Source organism: Pelobates fuscus, chromosome 9, assembly GCF_036172605.1.
Source record: "Pelobates fuscus isolate aPelFus1 chromosome 9, aPelFus1.pri, whole genome shotgun sequence".
In the NCBI taxonomy this organism is placed as follows: domain Eukaryota; kingdom Metazoa; phylum Chordata; class Amphibia; order Anura; family Pelobatidae; genus Pelobates; species Pelobates fuscus.
Window position 1 is genome coordinate 119,477,511 of NC_086325.1, and position 22,500 is coordinate 119,500,010.

Genomic DNA, 22,500 nt, shown 5'->3' on the forward strand with positions numbered 1-22,500 from the left:
GTTCCGCGCGGAACAGGAGTTTCTGTTTCCTGTACCCGGCCGGACTGACAGGAAGTGCACACTCAGTGTGCACCTTCCCATCACTCCGGCCGGGACCGCGGACTGGAGTGCAGCTCGGCCACCTACAGGGGAGAGGAGGGAGGGAAAAGCTGCTGCAGCCGTCTGAGCGCTCTTTACAGAGCGCTCGGCGGCTGCAGCATTTAAAGGGCCGGCCCGCCGCGGCCGGTCCTAAAATAATTTCGGGCGGCCTGGGGGGCAATTGCCTCCCTGCCCCCCGGCCCAGCCCGCCCCTGCGGCACGGTCACTTTTTTATATACATTATATACTAATATTAATGAAAAATCTAATATTACCGTATTTATCGGCGTATAACACGCACTTTTTTCCCCTGAAAATAGGGGGGAAATCGTGGGTGCGTGTTATACGCCAATATCCTATAATTACTTACCTGTCTTGAAGCGTGGGCCGGTGTTCAGCGCGCACCGCGGTACTGGAACTTCAATTTCATGTTCCGGTTTCCGGCGGGACTGAAGGAAGTGTGCACACTATTGTGTGCACACTTCCTTTTAGTCCCGCCGGAAACCGGAACCTGAAATTGAAGTTCCTGTACCGCAGTGCGCGCTGTGAAGCCGGCCCACGCTTCAAGACAGGTAAGTAATGATGGGACAAGGGAAAGTGCATGGGAGGGGAAGGGGGGACAATACTATGGGAGGGGAAGGGGGGGACAATACTATGGGAGGGGAAGGGGGGACAATACTATGGGAGGGGAAGGGGGGACAATACTATGGGAGGGGAAGGGGGGACAATACTATGGGAGGGGAAGGGGGGACAATACTATGGGAGGGGAAGGGGGGACAATACTATGGGAGGGGAAGGGGGGACAATACTATGGGAGGGGAAGGGGGGACAATACTATGGGAGGGGAAGGGGGGACAATACTATGGGAGGGGAAGGGGGGACAATACTATGGGAGGGGAAGGGGGGACAATACTATGGGAGGGGAAGGGGGGACAATACTATGGGAGGGGAAGGGGGGACAATACTATGGGAGGGGAAGGGGGGACAATACTATGGGAGGGGAAGGGGGGACAATACTATGGGAGGGGAAGGGGGGACAATACTATGGGAGGGGAAGGGGGGACAATACTATGGGAGGGGAAGGGGGGACAATACTATGGGAGGGGAAGGGGGGACAATACTATGGGAGGGGAAGGGGGGACAATACTATGGGAGGGGAAGGGGGACAATACTATGGGAGGGGAAGGGGGGACAATACTATGGGAGGGAAAGGGGGGACAATACTATGGGAGGGGAAGGGGGGACAATACTATGGGAGGGGAAGGGGGGACAATACTATGGGAGGGGAAGGGGGGACAATACTATGGGAGGGGAAGGGGGGACAATACTATGGGAGGGGAAGGGGGGACAATACTATGGGAGGGGAAGGGGGGACAATACTATGGGAGGGGAAGGGGGGAGAATACTATGGGAGGGGAAGGGGGGAGAATACTATGGGGGGGGGGAGAATACTATGGAAAGGGGGGGATAATACTATGGAAAGGGGGGGAGAATACTATGGAAAGGGGGGGAGAATACTATGGAAAGGGGGGGGAGAATACTATGGAAAGGGGGGGGAGAATACTATGGAAAGGGGGGGAGAATACTATGGAAAGGGGGGGGAGAATACTATGGAAAGGGGGGGGGGAATACTATGGAAAGGGGGGGAGAATACTATGGAAAGGGGGGGGAGAATACTATGGAAAGGGGGGGGAGAATACTATGGAAAGGGGGGGAGAATACTATGGAAAGGGGGGAGAATACTATGGAAAGGGGGGGAGAATACTATGGAAAGGGGGGGGAGAATACTATGGAAAGGGGGGGGAGAATACTATGGAAAGGGGGGGAGAATACTATGGAAAGGGGGGGGAGAATACTATGGAAAGGGGGGGGGAGAATACTATGGAAAGGGTGGGAGAATACTATGGAAAGGGGGCAACGACACTATGGGATGAGGGGGGGGGTGGAATACTATGGGAGGGGGGAAATTTCCTGGAATTTCCTTCTAAAAATTAGGTGCGTGTTATACGCCGGTGCGTGTTATACGCCGGTGCGTGTTATACGCCGATAAATACGGTATATCATATACCTACAGCATCTGCCTGTGCACAGCTGATCTCACTGTCTCAAAGGATCTTCAATTGACCCCCATGTTGTACTCATGATTCATGTCATTTATTTATTCATTTATAATATATTTCACTAGGAAAAATACATTGAGATTTCTGTTTGCAAGAATGTCCTGGTCCCAAAAGCATTGTATTGTTACAATAGGGTGCAGTATGAAAATAAAAATCCAAAATAATATTAAAACACATAAAAAATTTTTAACACAGAACAAGTAAGAAATATAATCAATTATGATTACAGGTGCATGATTACAGGCACTGAGATATGTTGACAGGTATCTATTAAAGGATTTAGTGTGATAGAAGATTTAATTGTGTCTGGGAGGATATCTCCTGGCATTATGGCTCTTACAGCCATAATGCTGCAAAGCATCATTGGTGATGTAGTCCACAAATATCTGGAGTGCCGAAGGTTACCTAACCCGTGCTCCAGCAGCACAATTGATAGGACCCTGCATGATACCACAAACCACTGAGCAGCAATCTCTGCTCAGCTTGGTTAGTCCACTATCAGCTGAAGAGAACCCTACTGCTTCGGTTTTCATCTTGAGCCCTTTCAGGTAGTACTCATCTACAGATGGTTCCTGGGTACCCCTGACTCATTCCAGTGTAGTTCTCTTGTGATAATCAACAGAGAACCAGTTGCTTACCCTTACTGACACGGACATTAAAACTTAAAACAGATATTTTTAAACCTTTGTCCCTCTAATTTAAGACTATGTCCTCTTGTTGTGGTAGTTTTTCTTCTTTTAAATATAGTCTCCTCCTTTACTGTGTTGATTCCCTTTATGTGTTTAAATGTTTCTATCATATCCCCCCTGTCTCGTCTTTCCTCCAAGCTATGCATGTTAAGATCCTTTAACCTTTCCTAAGTAAGTTTATCCTGCAATCCATGAACCAGTTTAGTAGCCCTTCTCTGAACTCTCTCTAAGGTATCAATATCCTTCTGAAGATACGGTCTCCAGTACTGCGTACAATACTCCAAGTGACGTCTCACCAGTGTTCTGTACAATGCCATGAGCACTTCCCTCTTTCTACTGCTAATACCTCTCCCTATACAACCAAGCATTCTGCTAGCATTTCCTGCTGCTCTATTACATTGTCTGCCTACCTTTAAGTCATCAGAAATAATCACCCCTAAATCCCTTTCCTCAGATGTTGAGGTTAGGACTCTATCAAATATTCTGTACTCTGCCCTTTGGTTTTTACGTCCAAGATGCATTATCTTGCACTTATCCACATTAAATGTCAGTTGCCACAACTCTGACCATTTTTCTAATTTACCTAAATCATTAGCCATTTGGCTTATCCCTCCTGGAACATCAACCCTGTTACATATCTTAGTATCATCAGCAAAAAGACCCACCTTACCATCCAGACCTTCTGTAATATCACTAATAAAAATATTAAAGAGAATGGGTCCAAGTACAGATCCCTGAGGTGATTTGGATCACCAATATGATTTAAAAAAATAAAAAACGATTAAAAACAATTATTTACTAATGAAGATCACTTTGGACCTCCGCAAAATATATATTTTTCAGTAGTGTTGCAGTACTAGTCATTTTCTAAAGGGACACTAGTCACCAAAACAGCTCCAATTTAATGAAGTTTGGTGTATTCATTATGTCCCAGTCTCAGTGCTCAATTATCTGCCAATAAGGAGTTAAATCCCTTTGTTTATGCAGTCTTAGTCACACCTCAGTCCATGTGACTTACACAGCTTTCCTAAACACTTCCTGTAAAGAGTAATCTAATGTTTACACTTCCTTTATTGCAAATTCTGTTTAATTTAGAATGTCTTATCTCCTGCTCTATTGATAGCTTGCTAGACCTTGCAGGAGCCTTTTGTATGTAATTTTAAGTTCAATTTACAGAGCAGGAAATAAAAACGTTTAAAGTAAGTTTACATCTGACTGAAAATAAATGCATTTTTTCGTGCAGGCTGTGTCAGTCACATCCAGGGAGGTGTGGCTAGGGTTGTATAAACAGACGCAAAAGTGATTTAACTCTTAAATGGCAGCGAATTGAGCAGTGAAACTGCAGGGACATGATTTATACACAAAAACTGCTTTATGAAGGTAAAATTATTTTGGTGACTATAGTGTTCCTTTAATGTCACTTACCATGGTCTATGCAAAAAGGCATTAGATTCGATAGACAATCCTAACTGCTCATGCAAATTTCGGTTTTCATGCATGTTTTTCTAAATATCCTACCGTGAAAGGAAGATCTTGGTTCTTAATGAACTAATGTTAACTGCCAGAAAACTGACATTACCTACCATGCTGATGGATGGATCTTAAAGCAGTTGGTTTATCTGCTTTACTCCTCTCTGCAGACTTCCCCAGGCAATCTTCTAAGTAATGCAAACTCCACATAAGTGTCCAGAGATGATCAAGCAGAGTTGGTTACGTTTTCACCTGGCTCCTATATAAACCTGTAGAAACAGAACAATCTATAAAATGCCATTTAAATTACCATTCTTCATTATGAACACATTTCAAAGCTAGCTGGGTAACTACATCGTCTATCACATCATCCATTATAGCATTCACGGATAATGCAATAACAGGTGGAACAAAGGTGTTTTTTTTTAGAAGAAAAAAAAAAAAGTGCACATCACGTTTGTTATTTTAAACATATATATAAAAAAAAAAAACACATTGAGTATGAGTTCTGATCAGATACGGAAAATAGAAAAATCAAAGATTAAGCAGTAAGTATCTGTACAATTTTGCTTAGACGAATCCACTGGATCTTTGGATCTACTGTTATGCACATGGGTGCATATGCAGAAAGGTGAGAATTACCTCTTTAATAGAACGGTTTAAAAAATAAAGGGAGTGAACCAAAATAGTCACTAAGCACCATAACCACTTCATCTTATTGAATACAAGGTCACTATTTTAATAGATTGAAAAAAAGCCTTAAAAACTTATGAATGTATTTTTTATATATTAATCCTTAAAACATAAACAGCCATCTCTATTAAAGCAGCATCTCTATAAGCATCATTTGATTTGACAAGGTCTAGCACTAAGAATGAAGTAAGTGATATGAAAAAGTGGGTGGAAATGCATTTTTGGACAGAGCTTTCCTTTAAGTACTCCAGTCTGAGGATCACTCTGCCATAGCAGTTATGATTGCTAAAACGATATAAACTCTGCCCTTTTCTCTGGCAGCAATTTTAGTAACTGCTGGCCTTCATTTCCCCCCAGAGTTGCTCTCCCTTGAGCTGGGATTAAGTGCGACTGGATTTGCTGTAGGGAGTCTGTATAAGTTTGAACACATCTTGTGATATCCTAGATGTTTCTTATATCCAAGTCACCCGTTGCCCATTATTGGTGCAGTGTATGTATTATTTGTTAAATGTCTTATGTGCTCTACTGTGCTGCTGATGCTCTCTGCTAACTAGGTGGATTTGGTTGTGGAGAATTTGCAGTGCCACCTGTTGGTTTACTATTGGGCACCGAAATGAAAAATGGGTCCATATAATTTATCTATACCTAAACTTAGCGAAGTCTGACAAGGAAAACAGTACAGGGTTTGTGGTGTTTTGGAAAGTTATAAGATTAAATGTAGGGCTTGCCAATTAAATTCTCTGGACTTTCTGCACAGGTAGTCAGGCAGGTCCCTCAATTTGTAAATATAAATACATATGTGCAGTATAACCATATGGCTCGCTGGCCAGTGCTTTCTAGACAGCCGTGACATAAAAAAAAAAAAAAAAAAAAAAGAAATTAATTCACTTGAACCTCTCTTATGCCACCACCTGCCATGCTGTGTATAGAACATGACTACTAAACAGTGAGCTGCTTGCTGTAACTATAAATTGGTGACTGGGCAGCCATTGTCAAGCAGCTCACTGTTTAGTATCCATACCCCACCCACAGCATGGCAGCATAAGAGGTTTAAGGGATGCTTTATCCACATTTTTAACGTCACGACTGGCTATCAAGCACTGGCCAGTGAGCCATATGATTATACTGCATATATGTATTTTAAAAAATGTATTTAAAAAAAAATATATAAAAAAAATTAAATAAACTACTCAGAAGATTTATTGATAACCCGTGAGTTTCCCTTAGCAGTAATTATTTTGTTCCATAAATATATTATTCTGCTATATCAATAATTAAAGATATAACTTCCTATACTGTATTCTCATTTCCTGGGAAACATTGTCATGATTTGCCCATTTGAGCCTCTGATGAACCCATGCTGGGATACAGGTTTATTACGTACATTGATCAAAATGCCCAGTATAGCACATCAGTAACAATGCTTCAACACTAACTGTTCACAGGCAGACAAGACCTGAGCTTTATTGCTGATAACAGCAGATTTATTTTTTTCTCATAGTGTCACAGAGAAGCGATGTGGGGGGAAGGGGAAGTTGTAAAGGGAAAACCTTTGATCGATGATACTCTACTGAGAACAGCAACCAACCTACTTTCAATTCTTACAGCGGATTACCATGCTATATCATCCTGCTAAGATTTAATTAGATCTGCAGTCTAATTAGCAGATGCTCACATATCTATTATCAGGATGTTTATTTAGACCCCTTTTTCAGCATTTAGGGCTCCCAAGCATCACCCCTATCTAATGTTATAATAAAAAACAAAACACCGACCATGTTGAATTTCGTAGGGCCATAAAAAGTAAAGATTAACATTGTATAAACAGAATGCATACTAAAATTCTAAATAGGGACAGAATTCAAATGGTGAGCACATATTGCTGTACAGTGATACCTAAAGTACACAAATTGCTTTTTAAACTGCTGCATAAATATTGGAGTGTATAGATTATGAGTAGTCTGTCCAATGACACATGATTTCAACAAAACCAAAGAGAGAAAAAGCAACCCCTAAAAGAACAAAAAATATGGAAGCAAAAAAACAAACCACACATATTTGTCAACTACTTTAATAAATCATTTCCTATAAAGCAACTAAACACTACTTAATTCAATGCTGCATAATTCCTTCAACACAATATTTATTTTAGAAAGCGTTGCCAAGATTTAAGCTGTGCTGCAATTACAACATTATTGTATAAATGGGACTACTTCTTTAAAAGCAATCCGTATTTTATGGCACTGAATGATAAGCATATTATATTGTGGAGATTTTAACAGAGTGATCTAAAATCAGAATGCCGTGGAATAAAAACAGGTCCGGATTTACATGTCAGGTGCCTTTAGGACCAGAATTCTAAGGCGCCCTTCTCCTTCCTCCCTTCATAAAAAGGCAGATAAAGTGAGTTTATTGAATTTATTAACGGGACACTGCAGGTTTGGCTTTGAGTGCTTAAAGAAACACTCCAAACCCATAAAGCACTTTACCTTGCTGAAAAGCTTTATGTGTCAAGAGCATGTCCTCTTTTTTCATTTTGTAAAAAGGGCAGATTTCAATAGAAGTTGGCGCTTTTATTATTTAACCTGGTTACATCCCCTTAGTTTTGAAGCAGACATGTCCTGTTAATTCTTGATTTGGTTAGCTCAGTGGAGCTAAATTCAAGAGGCAGCAATTGCCCAGAGCAGCTGCCTTGCAAAGACTTCTCCCTGAGCTGCATTGGGAAGTCTGTGATCGGACAGTTACAGAAAGTCTGGGCGGTGTTAGAAGGGGAGGGCTTGCAAAGGCAGCAGCCAAGAGAACTGCAAGCTATTCTTATATGTACCCCAATGAAGAAAAAAAAAAAAAAAAAGAAAGAAAAAAAGTATAATTAAATTAATCTAAGTTTCCATTGGGGTATATCTCCTAAAAAGTGATTTAACAAAATGATTTTACATTTGGGTAAGGGAGTATCCCTTTAAATTTAGGGCTAAGGAGAGGGTTTTGAGTTTGAAGCTGTATTTGCAAAGTACTCACCCTTTATCTTCTATCAGTCACCCTCACCCTGTTACATTCAGTGCTATCACTGCTCCTTCTGCAAGTCCCTATAACTCCCTGTCCAGCATCATACACCAACACTGGAGGAGGTAGGACAGCACCAAGCTGTATACCCTCTATAACAGTTTCTGTATTTTTGCTTTCAAAGGGTTAGTCCCACCACCATGACCACTTCAGTGATTACAGCTTGAAACACAGCACATACTTAGATAATTGTAATTGTGTGCTGGGTGAAAGCTGTATCACACTTGACATTTGCAGCCCAGAACCCTAAATGTGTATGTGCGCACTGTACGCTGCTAACAGACTTAAACATTTTCCCTCTTGCTGAAGATTGCTATCCCTTCCCACACACATTGTGCTCCCTCCGTTGCCTTTTTTCCCTCTTTTTTTTTTAAACTTCCTTCCCTCCTCTCCATTCGACAGCCCTCGTGCATGCGCTCTGATCCGGTAAAGTTGTTGAATCAATAAGAAGCCTGTGATTAGGCTGCATGTGGCCCCTTGATTTCGGTTAAATACAATCTTTATGTTGTAAGTTTTACTGCAACACATACATACACACCTTCCAGTAGGCAGGTGCTTACTCTGTCTAGTGGCAAACCGGGTCCTGGAATCCTTTTAATATTCGCAACCCAAAATAGCACGTTCGAAAGCATTTATTTCTAGAGTGGCATATATGGACACCACCTCTAATTAGAAATATATTTAATTCAAGCTCGGCACCACAAGCCATTGCAGGTATTTTTTTTACACTGCGCCACATTGCTTAAGAATTAAAAATAAAATGTGCTAAGTCCTATAGCAGTATAATTAATTCCTGGGTTTCTGCCAGCATTCACTCTCTAACAGCATCCACCACTGTAGGAAACTGTATAAGTAGGTCAGCAAAGAAGACGAGAAGGTTTTCAGAGCTTCTGGCAGAGAGCATTAATCAAGTCTTTCAGCAATTTACATTTCAGGATGCAGCTGATCACGGATAGCTCTCATTCACAACTCTGTATTAACAAATAATTAAAAGCTACAGCCCAAGGAGCCATTTTTTTTGTGGCTTAAAAGAAACACTTCAGGCACCATAACAACTTCATTGAAATTAAGTTAAGGTAAGTCAGCACCAGGGACCTCTTGGCACCATAATGGGGTTAAACCGTACTTTAATGTATGAAACCCCAAAGTCTTTGTTCGAGCGCCAAATCTGCCTCCTTCTTTGCCCTTCCGTTTTCTAAAAATCTCTAAACCTAAAGGCTCTTGCAGAAACGGGCAGCAGCAACTCCAATTGGCTGAGTGCGGTCAGCTGACACTCTCAGCCAATCAGTGAATCCCCCTTCATAAAAATGGGCTTTAACCCCTTAAGGACCAAACTTCAGGAATAAAAGGGAATCATGACATGTCACACATGTCCTTAAGGTGTTAAAAGAAACATACCTTTGAGTAAATGCATCGTCAGTAGAATCTGTTCATCCCTTGGGGGTTGTAGATTCAATTCTTAGCAGGGTTGACTCAGCCCTTCATCTTTCCGAGGTAGAAAAACGGACTACCATAAAATTGGGTAATCATAACATCCCCTGGATGTTGGGCAAAAAAAAAAAAAACATCCACAGGACGTACTTGGAAACCAGAGAATATCTATATGTACCTTTCCTGGTTAAACACTTTGCCACTATATTATTATTATTATTATTATAAATGAGCATGGACTAATTTCTCTTCTTTGTATGATTTCACAATGCTGACTGCAAGGTGCAAAGGACAGAGATTGCAACAAATGACTGACTGAAAGGTATCCAGTCGCAGTATATAGAGGTGCTGATTTCTACATTTAATGTCTCGGTCTAGAATATGATAGAGATAAGAAACACAGATCACCCACACTGGCACAGCTTCGTCCATTGAACACACACAAACAAAAAAAACAAAAAACACAGCAACAGACTTTTTTTTTTTTTAAGTTGGAAACCAAAGTCATTCCTTTTTCCATTATAGATTTAATTAGGTTTCAAGCATGTGTCAGATATAAACCACTGTTACAGGGAGCCTTTTAGATCATTATGTTTGACTTTAATTAACCCATGGATTAAATATGTATTTTACTTGGATCCTTGAATGATTAAAAGTTGTTTTCCGACTACGAGAGGAAATTGGGCCCTTTTAAATAGTAACCTGTACCGTATGAGGTGTAGATTTGCTATAAAGAATTACACTCATAGTGGTTGCTATGATTTGGAAAGCAGAAAAAGCAACCTGTGGGAGGGCTCTTTATCATGGAGTCTATACCTGAAAAATTGATTGAGAGAAAGACATACTTTTAAATAACTAAGTAACTATAGTAAAACTATACATTTACTAGCAAACCTGCCATCAAAAATGTACATACAAAAAAAAATGCATCAGTTGATTTGGGCTGACAGGTGTCCATTAATGTATTAAAAAGCATGGTGCCAAGAATTTACACATTTTAAAGCTAATTAAACTGGATTTTGATAAATTTAAACAATGCGTTGATAAGCAGCAATTGATTTATTCACATTAAAACTGTAGGCAGGCAAATGCAGCCCTGAAATTTCTTGGAACCTTTACTTTTCCCTCCCACATTTGTGAACAAAGCTACATCTGTTTATATCTGGCCCTTGCAAAAATATAAAAATGATTACAGTAAAGTTATTTTCAATTTATTTAGGAAGAGGTTGTGTATTTTACAGAACTTTGCAACAGGGAATGATAAAACTGTTCTAGAATAATTTAAACTATATGTTAGATTACCTGATTATCGGGAGGAATCTGTTTGCCCTTGATATCTAATATATAACAGGACTCTACACTGACCTCCTATGGTTAGATAATGGGGTTGGGACACATCTTGCATTAGGGAGTGCCCATTCACAATTAAATTACAAGTTTATTATTATTTTTAATATTCTTTATTTCTTTAGTGGGCCTCATGTATATGTGTCCTTCATAACTTTACATTGTGTTACTGTTATAATATCTGGGCAATGAATAGACAACCCTGGTTTAGGATTTGATCTCCTTTATAAAACTTATCCCCTTGCTATAGCGTGTTTTCGGGGATCTTTGATAACCCCGCCCACCTAGTGACGTTTCTTCAGTCATATGGTTCGCTAGTGAGGGGATGTAACTATGGAGATGGCGTCCTTCCCCGCCCACGTGACGTAACGCTCGACGTCACAGTCACGTGGGGTATCCTGACGTCGCAATCGCCTCCTCATTACCCACGTGACGTAACGTGATTACGTAATCGTCACGTGGGATACGTGGAGGCAAGCTGTGTTGAGATGGACTCATTGGCTTAGGATGGTAGGAGGAGTCTCGTCCGGACCAACGGATTGTGAGTCTTTACGATGGGGACCAGCTGGTAATGATGACCAATTAACCAGCTGGTAATGATGACCAATTAAGAATTCGGCTTTTTAAGGAAGTGGGAGAGACTGGTAGATTTCACACTTGCCCCTGACGACGGCGTCTAGATACGCTGAAACGCGCGTTGGGCTTTGATCCTTGTTTATTTTAACTATGCACTTGGGGTGTGGGGGTTAGCACTTTACTTACCCTTTTTTTGTGTTTTTTTAGTCACTCCATAGGACTATTGTGATAGTAGGCATGAGCTCTATGCTATGCTGAGGTAATAGGGACAGTATTTAGGCAGCACTTAGCTGGCTAATTGATTCAGAGAAACTGTGTAGCACAGACAGGAGTGTATTAATGCCTGCTGGATACCTATGATCAGTTCCTGCTAGAACTTCTTGTTAGTAGGCATGAGCTCTATGCTATGCTGAGGTAATAGGGACAGTATTCAGGCAGCACTCAACTGGTCAATTGATTTAGAGAATTTACGGATGAATTTAAGCCGTGTAGCACTGACAGGAGTGTAGTGATTAGTTCCAACTAGAACTTTTGTCTATAGTAAGCTGCCTATTATCCCTGATGGTTGCCTTGAGTCTTTGACATAGAATATTTAATTTTGACCTACGACAATTAGTTCCTAGTGGACTGGAGACTAAGGTTTTTAGCTTTATTCAATAAACTACGACTTTTTAATCATAAGAACGAGTTTTAAGGGTTGTACATCTTTTTCCTGGCACACTACCGATTCGGGTATCTGTGCTGGTGAATTAGAACCTTTTTTTTCTGTTTAATATATGTTAGATTAGTAAACCATTTTTGGGATTTGTTGTTAACTAGCAAATTAAGTGAGCACTGTTAACTGTTAAGTAAATTAGAAACATTGGAGTTAGTCATTTTTAATAATACATTAGACCTAAAGGGCATCCGCCACAACAAAATGACTCTGGTGTTTCTTTATGTAAATATATTTTACCGGTGTAAAGTGTACCAACTTGCAAGTTTTAATAAATTTTGGAATGCTGTGTGAGTAATCTACTCAAATCATCATTTTAGCCTACACACGGTTTCTAAACTAAATGTTTACCTACCTGAAGGTGGTCTTGTAATTCGGATCCATGGATATGATTTTATAATTTTAGGTCAACAAGTAGCAGTATTATTACATTTTCTAGGATTTAAAACCACAATACTCCAAATTGCAAATCACCCCCCCTCCAAAAACAAAACAAAAAAAAAACCCAGAAAATACACCACATGATCAGAAACTTTTTTTCACTCAAGAGCAGAATTTTTTTTTTTTTTTTTTTAAGCAGCACTGTCATGCTTTAATCAATTTCTCTTCTCTCCCTCTGTAAGGATCTCTTCATTTCTTTCTGTCTTCCCTAATTTTCTTTAAAACATAAGACAAAAGTAGGGACTACTTTGTCTTATGGAGGTTTCCTACACTTGACCAGCTTTGACCAGCAGAGGAGCAAAGTGTGCTTCATTTCCGGTGATCAAAGCAATTTTCCTACAGTTCTCACCTTTGATCCATGATCTTGCGATGCTTCCTGTTCATATTCCCGAACGTCTTGTCACTTCGACAGAACGCCTGCGAAAATACAGAATTTCGTCCTCACAGAATGAGAACAGTTTCTCCATTCGTGTTAGGACGCAATTCAGGAATTTGTTTCAGATCGGAATTTAATTTAATGAAACTCCAATCCTACTTGTGCTGCAGCTGCATCTTGCAACCGCTAACCGCTAGATAACTCCCTAATTCCCACGGTATCAGGGAGCGATCTACCAAATGGCTGAAAGACCTAAATTGGTCTTTCAGCCAAATTTACGAATACCAAGTAAAGATTACTTAAGGTTAGTAAATTCTGCGAGATGGGGCATGTCTAGTAAACAGTGAGCAGTGAGCAATCATAATTTGAAACCTCCATAAGACAAAGTAGTTATGTTTTAAAGAAAACTAGAGCAGACAGGAAGAAATGAAGAACAGATCCTGACAGAGGGAGAAAAGAGGAATCGATTAAAGAAAGGTAAGTTCGGCATGACAGTGCTGCTTTAAATGCATTATTAAAGAAATATGCACAATAAATAAAAAGATCAAGTATACAAACACATTAAAAGAAATGTCTTTTTTTTTGGTCTCCATTAAAATAAGTTAATAAGGCATCTTCCATCAGTGCACTTTTCTATTCTTTTTGATGGTCACTTGAAATGTTTAGTTTTTAAACTATAAATTTTACATTTCAGGTATTCAAGTTATTCAAGTACTCAGGCTGAGAAAAACAGACTTGGAGTTCTTTCAGTCATGACTCAAACGCCAAAATTCCTCGTTGTTAAATAAACTCTAATTTTATGAATTTAGACAAAAAACAAAAACAAAAAACAAACACCAAATAGACAATCAGAATAAAGTTTTGTTGGAGTATATATTTTTTTCTACTCTATTTTCCTACAGTTTTCATTATTTGCTTTCTTTAAATGCAGAAATATGCACAGCGGATATATCCCATAAAGTATGCATGTCTGAACTTGCCTTATTGCGTTATTGCCTATAAAAAAAATATATTTTTTTTAAGAAATTGCTGGCTCCTTAATCTTAAACTGGCTGCTTGATTGTAGTCTTCTAAATGGGTCTTTTATATCAGGAATGCAAACTCAGACATTACTGCACTTTTAAATTAAAGGGACCGCACCAAAATATATCTTAATGTAGTGGTTTTAGTGCAGAGGAGTGGAACATTTTCTTGAACAATATAAAGCAGTGCCATTTCTGAGATATGTTTACAAATTAACAAACCAGATGGACTGCCATTTGAAACATTGTAGCATTTTTTTAATTAAAATTATGGTTGGGGTTAATAAAAAGCAACAAATTAAAAAAAAAAGGAAATTCTTAATAAAATCACATTAAAATGTTGCAGAAAATTACACATAAATAGAGTTATTAGCATTTTTACATCTAATTTTTTACACAAATAATGGTCAGATTATTAAATACCGGTATATATTTTTTTTTAAATTACCGTAGTTCTGCGTCATAACCGTTATTTCGAAGATGTGCCATTTTTCTACCTGCAGATGAGGGCCTGATGTGTCTGTATGATAAAAATGTGACTGGACAAAAATCAGGACTCAACTTCACTGGACAGAGTGAGGCTGCATTGAGGAGACTGTGCCTGCACTACATAACAGGTCATTTTATTTACAAGTTTAGTTTATTTAAGCAAAAACAAGGGAGGCGCCATTAATGAAACTTAACCCCTCCGAGACATTAAGGCAGGGCTCGACAAATCCTAGGCGCCAGGTTGTGTCCTGGCACCTGTGATATTTTGGCCCAGAGCGGCAAGGTGGAATGCAGGCAGCCAGCTGGCCGGCCATGGGATACCTGGCTGGGAGAGCTTGCCGGCCGTGGGAGAGCAGAGGCGGATGGCTGGCCGTGGGAGAGCAGTGGTGTGTTGAATCGAGTCGGGGCGGCGAGGGAGCTGTCTTCTCTCTGCACCCTTGCGCTCCCTGCATGGATGCCGGGAGCCAGAATATCAAGTCATTTCAGCCCCGGCATAGTAAACAGTACGGAACAGGGAGTAGGGTAGGGAGATTGGACCCCATGGAAAGCCTGTCCACTCCAGCTTTCCAAAATCAACTCAAATTCTGGGTCTGCATATATTGTATATACCTAATTTCAATACATGCTAAGGAACAGATGACTTATGTCCTGATATGTAAAACCATGTAATTCAAAGAGGATGCACTTTTTCCTGTGACTATATATAAATTAAATATTTTAAAGGGACACTCCAGGCATCCAGACCACTTCTGCCCATTGGAGTGGTCTGGGTGCCAACTCCCACTACTCTTAACCCTGCAAGTGTAATTATTGCAGTTTTTTTATGAACTGCAATAATTACCTTGCAGGGTTAACTCCACCTCTAGTGGCTGTCTACTAGACAAGTAGACAGCCACTAGAGGGAACTTCCTGCTCTATAGCACAGAAAACCTGTGCTAGAGCGTCGCTGGACGTCCTCACGCTGTGTGCGGACCTCCAGCGTCGCTCAAATCCCCATAGGAAAGCATTGAAAATAGTTTTCAATGCTTTCCTATGGGGAGACCTGCCGCGCATGCGCATTAGGTCTCCTCGGCCGGTGGGCGGGATCAGTCTCGCCCACCGGCCGACGGAATCAGTAGGAGGAGCGGCGCGGAGGAGGAGACAGCGACGAGGGACATCACCGCTGCCTCAGGTAGGTGACTGAAGGGGTTTTCACCTTTCACCTTCAGTAACCGGGAATTGGGGGGTGGGAGGGAGAGGGTACCTCCAGTGCCAGGAAAACGGATTGTTTTCCTGGCACTGGAGATTCCCTTTAAGTGTATTTGGAAATAGTGTTAGGAATACAGTTTCCCCAACACTATAGTGTTCCTTTAAGGCATAAGGCACTACACTTCCTTTGAATGAAGTGTAGTTTGCCTTAAGCTCTACCCTTTGTCTTATGCATTTTTCCTATGCTTGGCAATCTTGGTCAAAGTAATCTGTACTTTGTTGTACATTTTAAACACCAATAGGTCAGAAAATGATGAAAAAAAAAAAAAAAGATTCCGAAAGAGGAAAAGAAGAGAAAAAACACATTTGGTGTGACAGAACCACTCTAATTAAATGGTCACTAATGGAAAATTGGGATCTAGAAGCAGAGTCAGTTAGGTAGGTAGTTAGGTAGAAGCGGCGTTGTGCAGAGATTTGTAAGCAAGCGGCAGAATATTAAATTGAGCCTTATCTCTTACAGGAAGCCAGTGTAGGGACTGAAAAAGGGGGGGGAGGCACAGGAGTTGCAAGCAGATAGGAAGATGAACCTCTCCACCACATTTATTATGGACTGTAATGGAGCCAGCTAGGAACGCTTAAGACCACCGAGAAGCAGATTGCAGTAGTCCAGGGGAGAGATGACTTGGATCATGCATGGACCAGCATCTAAGCCGTTTCCAGTTCAGCCGCATTCAGTGTTAGATAGGGGTGGATGTGAGCTATGTTTTTGAGATAGAAGCGGCAGGATTTGGCAAGTGACTGGACTTGAAGGGTGAAGGAGAGGTTAAAAAACACCAAGGCAGTGAGCCTGCGAGGTAGAGCTGATGGCAGTGCCAACGAAACAGAGCGTTAGAGGTGTAGAAGGAGAACCAGGAAAGTGACGATTCTCATGAACTGATGTTACGAAGGATGAGAAGATGTTGATGTGTTGAAAGCAGCAGAAAGGTCAAGGAGAATTCAGAGAGAGTAGCGACCACTGGATTTATCAGCAATTAAATCATTGGATCCTCTGGTCAGGGCAGTTTCATCAGAGTGACCAGCTCAGAATCAGGACTGAAGCAGATGGAGCAGAGAGTTGGATTCAAGGAAGTCAGTCATCTAGTATACATAACTCAAGGATCTTGGAGGAAAATGTTAGTAATGTTTGATGAGCTACATGTAGTGCTGGAAGTCAGCGTGGCATGTATTTGCTTAAATAGGCATTTAAATACCTATATCTAGATTGTGGTGTAAGCAGGGTGAAATCCCTGCTCACACCAGGAAACCCAGGAATCATTAGAAACCTGAGGGTCCCCTCTGTCAGCTGGGGTCTTTTTGATTGTCCCCAGACTGACAGCTGAGCTGCATGCAGAGCTCAAAGTGAGATCGGCATGCAGCTGTTTAAATGGGGATTTAAATCCCCATAGAGCACAATGTAGTGTGAGCAGGGTTAAATCTCTGCTCACACCAGGAAACCTAGGTATCAATAGATACCTGGGGCTTCCCTCTGTCCGCTGGGGCCATTTTTAGTGGCCCCAGACTTTTTGATGAGCTGCATGCAGTGCTGAAAATCAGCACTGCATGTATTCCTTTAAATCCACAAAAAACACTGCAGCTGAGCGATCAAGCTCGGCTACAGTCATTCTCTCAGGTGATCTGGTGCTTGGGAAACCCCCCCCCCGGGTGTGAACAGACCCTGGATGGTCACCCTCTATGCCCCAATGCCATTCTGATCAGTGTTGGGCTTTTTCAGTTGCCCAGGACAGATCGCACTGCATTGGGCATAATGTCTTCAATGTAAGAGATAGGAGACTGCAATACTGAAAATAGCCAGTAGATGGCAGCAACGTACCACTGTGTTTTAGTTTAAAATCCCTTTACTAATATCAGTACTGATATTAGCAGAGGGAAACTTTGGAATTAAGATTAAATTAAGGATTACAATTAAGGATAATTATTAGGTTTAGAATAAGTATTAGATTTATCATCAGGTTTATTATTAAGTTTATAATTAATTGTAGTATTGGGATTATGTTTCAGATTAGGATTAGGGTCTGCACGGGCATCCCTTGCTGAATATAACAAGGGAATTCCTCTGCTGACACCAGCATGGGGAATCATTTTAAAACTATTGCTAGAGGTAAGATTGAGATTAGGATAAAGGTTATAATTAGGGTTACACATGGGATTACTTCATGGGTTAGGATTGTGGTAAGGGTTTATGATTGGATTAGGATTTGGTTTAGAATTGGGGATTTAGATTGGGATTAAGATTGCTACTTTTCAAAAAGAAAATGGGGTATATTTGTACTGAGAAGATGTTGCCGAGTACAGCTAAAATAATTTTATGACAGTGGGACACACAAGATTAAAAAAAAAAAAAAATAAGCATCATAAAATAAAAATGAATACCACAAACTTTCAAACAAAATGGTAACATGTCACTTCACCCCATGGTGTCCACTTTTGTAAATGGTATGCATTGGTGGCGTAATTTAAATATATGAGCAACTAAAATGCCCCAAAATGAAACAAGACCCAGTGTCAATTTGCCATAAAAAAAAACAAAAACACTGTACTGGGCCAGGTATGATTTTAGCCCTGTATTTTCACAAACAGGTATACAAAGGGGGTCATTTTGTACTCAGGAAATACAGCAGAGAACAATTTAGTGATTTAATTTACAGTAGCATATATCAAGATTCCAAAATTAACCACAAAAATACAAAAATAAAATTTGAAAGAAATTGGTACTAGCATAACTGTATAATAAAGCTCAAAATATACCATACGACCTAACCTGTGGTGTCTACTTTCACAAATGGTATGCATTTATGGGGTAATCTTAACTGTCAAACTGCTACAATGCCCTAAAATGTGATGTAGACATCAAATCCATTTATCAAAATTCTAATTGTAAAAACTGTAATGGTCAGGACTCTTAAGGCACTGTAGCTTCACATGATAGTGGCAAAGACATACATTATTTTATTCAAAAGAGTTTTCCGAGCATAATTATGAGGGTTTGATCACAGTGGCACATACCAGACTTGACAAATGACCCAAAAAATGTAATGTGTATGTAAAAAATGCAAAAAAAATTAAATAAAAATTTACCACAAAGTTTGACAAACTGGTGAAAGAATGCCATCACTTTAGAGCACAATATACACCATATTAGATACACTGTGGTGTCTAATTTCACAAATGGTAGGCCCTTGAGGGATAAATGCAACAGTCAAAGTGCTACAATGCCCCAAAATGAGACATGCACCCATCAAATTAATCAAAATTATCACTGTGAAAACTGAAATGGTCAGGTCTCTTTTATGGAACTGTAACGTCACAGGATAGTGGCCAGGGCCGGCCTTAGGGGTGTGCGAGCTGTGCGGCCGCACAGGGCGCCATGTAGCAGGGGGCGCTGTGCGGCCGCACAGCCGGCCGGAATTTAAAAAAAAAAAAAAAAAAAAAATATTATTTTTTTTTTTACATTTCCGGCGGGGGCGGAGCTTACCGTGCGGGGGGGGGGGGGGGGGGGGCGGAGCTTACCGTGCGGCGGGGGCGGAGCTAAAAGCGCCGGAAAACTGCTGCAGGGGAAGCAGGAAGGAGTCCCTGCTTCCCCACCAAACAGTCACCAGGAGCTGCACTGCCTCCACAATGAGTGATTGTCAGGTGAGTGTGAGTCTCTGCCTGTGTGTATTACTGTCTATGTGTGTATGACTGTCTGCCTCTGTGTGTATGACTGTCTGCCTGTGTGTATTACTGTGTGTGAGTGTGTGTGTGTGTGTGTATGACTGTCTGCCTCTGTGTGTTTGACTGTCTGCCTGTGTGTGTCTTTGTGTATGTCTGTGTGTGTGTGTGTGTGTGTGTGTGTGTGTGTGACTGTCTGCCTGTGTGTGTGTGTGTGTGTATGACTGTCTGCCTGTGTGTATTACTGTCTGTGTGTGTGTGTGTATGACTGTCTGCCTCTGTGTGTCTGTGTGTTTGACTGTCTGCCTCTGTGTGTGTGTGTGTGTGTGTGTGTGTGTGTGTCTGTGTGTTTGACTGTCTGCCTCTGTGTGTGTGTGTGTGTGTGTGTGTGTGTGTGTGTGTGTGTTTGACTGTCTGCCTCTGTGTGTGTGTGTGTGTGTGTGTGTGTGTGTGTGTGTATATGACTGTCTGCCTCTGTGTGTGTGTGTGTGTGTGTGTGTGTGTGTGTGTGTGTATATGACTGTCTGCCTCTGTGTGTGTGTGTGTGTGTGTGTGTGTGTGTGTGTGTGTGTGTGTGTGTATATGACTGTCTGCCTCTGTGTGTGTGTGTGTGTGTGTGTGTGTGTGTGTGTATATGACTGTCTGCCTCTGTGTGTGTGTGTGTGTGTGTGTGTGTGTGTGTGTATATGACTGTCTGCCTCTGTGTGTGTGTGTGTGTGTGTGTGTGTGTATATGACTGTCTGCCTCTGTGTGTGTGTGTGTGTGTGTGTGTGTGTGTATATGACTGTCTGCCTCTGTGTGTGTGTGTGTGTGTGTGTGTGTGTATATGACTGTCTGCCTGTGTGTGTGTGTGTGTGTGTGTATATGACTGTCTGCCTCTGTGTGTGTGTGTGTGTGTCACATACAACCAATACACGCATATCACACACTGTTAATACACCCATTACAAATATCACACATAGCATACATATCACACCTACTATCACATACACAGACAACACAAACATTGCAGCATACATGGATGACCGGGGGGGGGGGGGGGGCGATGTGAATATTTTTCGCACAGGGCGTCTAAATGCCTAAGGCCGGCCCTGATAGTGGCAAAGGCATAGACTGGGGGCAGGGCCGGCCTTGGGGGTGCCAGGCCAGGGCGCCATGGAGCAGGGGGCGCCGTGGATTTAAAAAAAAAATTAAAATTTTTTTATTTTTTTTAAAAAATTTGCAGCGGGGCGGAGCTTACCGTGCGGCGGGGGCGGAGCTAAAAGCGCCGGAAAACTGCTGCAGGGGAAGCAGGAAGGAGTCCCTGCTTCCCCACCAAACAGTCACCAGGAGCTGCACTGCCTCCACAATGAACTCCACAGGTAACTGTGGGATTGTCAGGTGAGTGTGACTGTCTGCCTGTGTGTGTGTGTGTGTGTGTCTGTGTATGACTGTCTGCCTGTGTGCGTGTGTGTCTGTGTATGACTGTCTGCCTGTGTGTGCGTGTGTGTCTGTGTATGACTGTCTGCCTGTGTGTGTGTGTGTGTCTGTGTATATGACTGTCTGCCTGTGTGTGTGTGTGTGTGTGTCTGTGTGTATATGACTGTCTGCCTGTGTGTGTGTGTGTGTCTGTGTGTATATGACTGTCTGCCTGTGTGTGTGTGTGTGTCTGTGTGTATATGACTGTCTGCCTGTGTGTGTGTGTGTGTCTGTGTGTATATGACTGTCTGCGTGTGTGTGTCTGTGTGTATATGACTGTCTGCCTCTGTGTGTGTGTGTGTGTGTGTGTGTATATGACTGTCTGCCTCTGTGTGTGTGTGTGTGTGTGTGTGTATATGACTGTCTGCCTCTGTGTGTGTGTGTGTGTGTGTGTGTGTGTATATGACTGTCTGCCTCTGTGTGTGTGTGTGTATATGACTGTCTGCCTCTGTGTGTGTGTGTGTATATGACTGTCTGCCTCTGTGTGTGTGTGTGTATATGACTGTCTGCCTCTGTGTGTGTGTGTGTGTATATATGACTGTCTGCCTCTGTGTGTGTGTGTGTGTGTGTGTGTGTATATATGACTGTCTGCCTATGTGTGTGTGTGTGTGTGTGTGTATATATGACTGTCTGCCTATGTGTGTGTGTGTGTGTGTGTGTGTATATATGACTGTCTGCCTATGTGTGTGTGTGTGTGTGTGTGTATATATGACTGTCTGCCTCTGTGTGTGTGTGTGTGTGTATATGACTGTCTGCCTCTGTGTGTGTGTGTGTGTGTGTGTGTGTGTGTGTATATGACTGTCTGCCTCTGTGTGTGTGTGTGTGTGTGTGTGTGTGTGTGTGTGTGTGTATATGACTGTCTGCCTCTGTGTGTGTGTGTGTGTGTGTGTGTGTGTGTGTATATGACTGTCTGCCTCTGTGTGTGTGTGTGTGTGTGTGTGTGTGTGTGTATATGACTGTCTGCCTCTGTGTGTGTGTGTGTGTGTGTGTGTGTGTGTGTATATGACTGTCTGCCTCTGTGTGTGTGTGTGTGTGTGTGTGTGTGTGTGTGTGTGTATATGACTGTCTGCCTCTGTGTGTGTGTGTGTGTGTGTGTGTGTGTATATGACTGTCTGCCTCTGTGTGTGTGTGTGTGTGTGTGTGTGTATATGACTGTCTGCCTCTGTGTGTGTGTGTGTGTGTGTGTGTGTGTGTGTGTGTGTGTGTGTGTGTGTGTATATGACTGTCTGCCTCTGTGTGTGTGTGTGTGTGTGTATATGACTGTCTGCCTCTGTGTGTGTGTGTGTGTGTGTGTGTGTGTGTATATGACTGTCTGCCTCTGTGTGTGTGTGTGTGTGTGTGTATATGACTGTCTGCCTCTGTGTGTGTGTGTGTGTGTGTGTGTGTGTGTGTGTGTGTGTGTGTGTGTATATGACTGTCTGCCTCTGTGTGTGTGTGTGTGTGTGTGTGTGTGTATATGACTGTCTGCCTCTGTGTGTGTGTGTGTGTGTGTGTGTGTATATGACTGTCTGCCTCTGTGTGTGTGTGTGTGTGTGTGTGTGTGTATATGACTGTCTGCCTGTGTGTGTGTGTGTGTGTGTGTGTGTGTGTATATGACTGTCTGCCTCTGTGTGTGTGTGTGTGTGTGTGTGTGTGTATA

General features: G+C 41.8%; 1 protein-coding gene across 3 annotated transcripts in view; it reads right to left on the reverse strand.

Annotated features, from left to right (window-relative positions):
* The window catches only part of STRBP (spermatid perinuclear RNA binding protein), a 295,257-nt gene that overhangs the window by 203,085 nt on the left and 69,672 nt on the right, over positions 1-22,500 (reverse strand). For all 3 annotated transcript variants that reach the window (XM_063432341.1, XM_063432339.1, XM_063432340.1), the window contains one exon: positions 4,471-4,626. In XM_063432341.1, coding sequence (XP_063288411.1) covers positions 4,471-4,473 — 3 coding nt within the window. In that variant the 5' untranslated portion in view covers positions 4,474-4,626. The remainder of the gene's footprint in view (positions 1-4,470; positions 4,627-22,500) is intronic.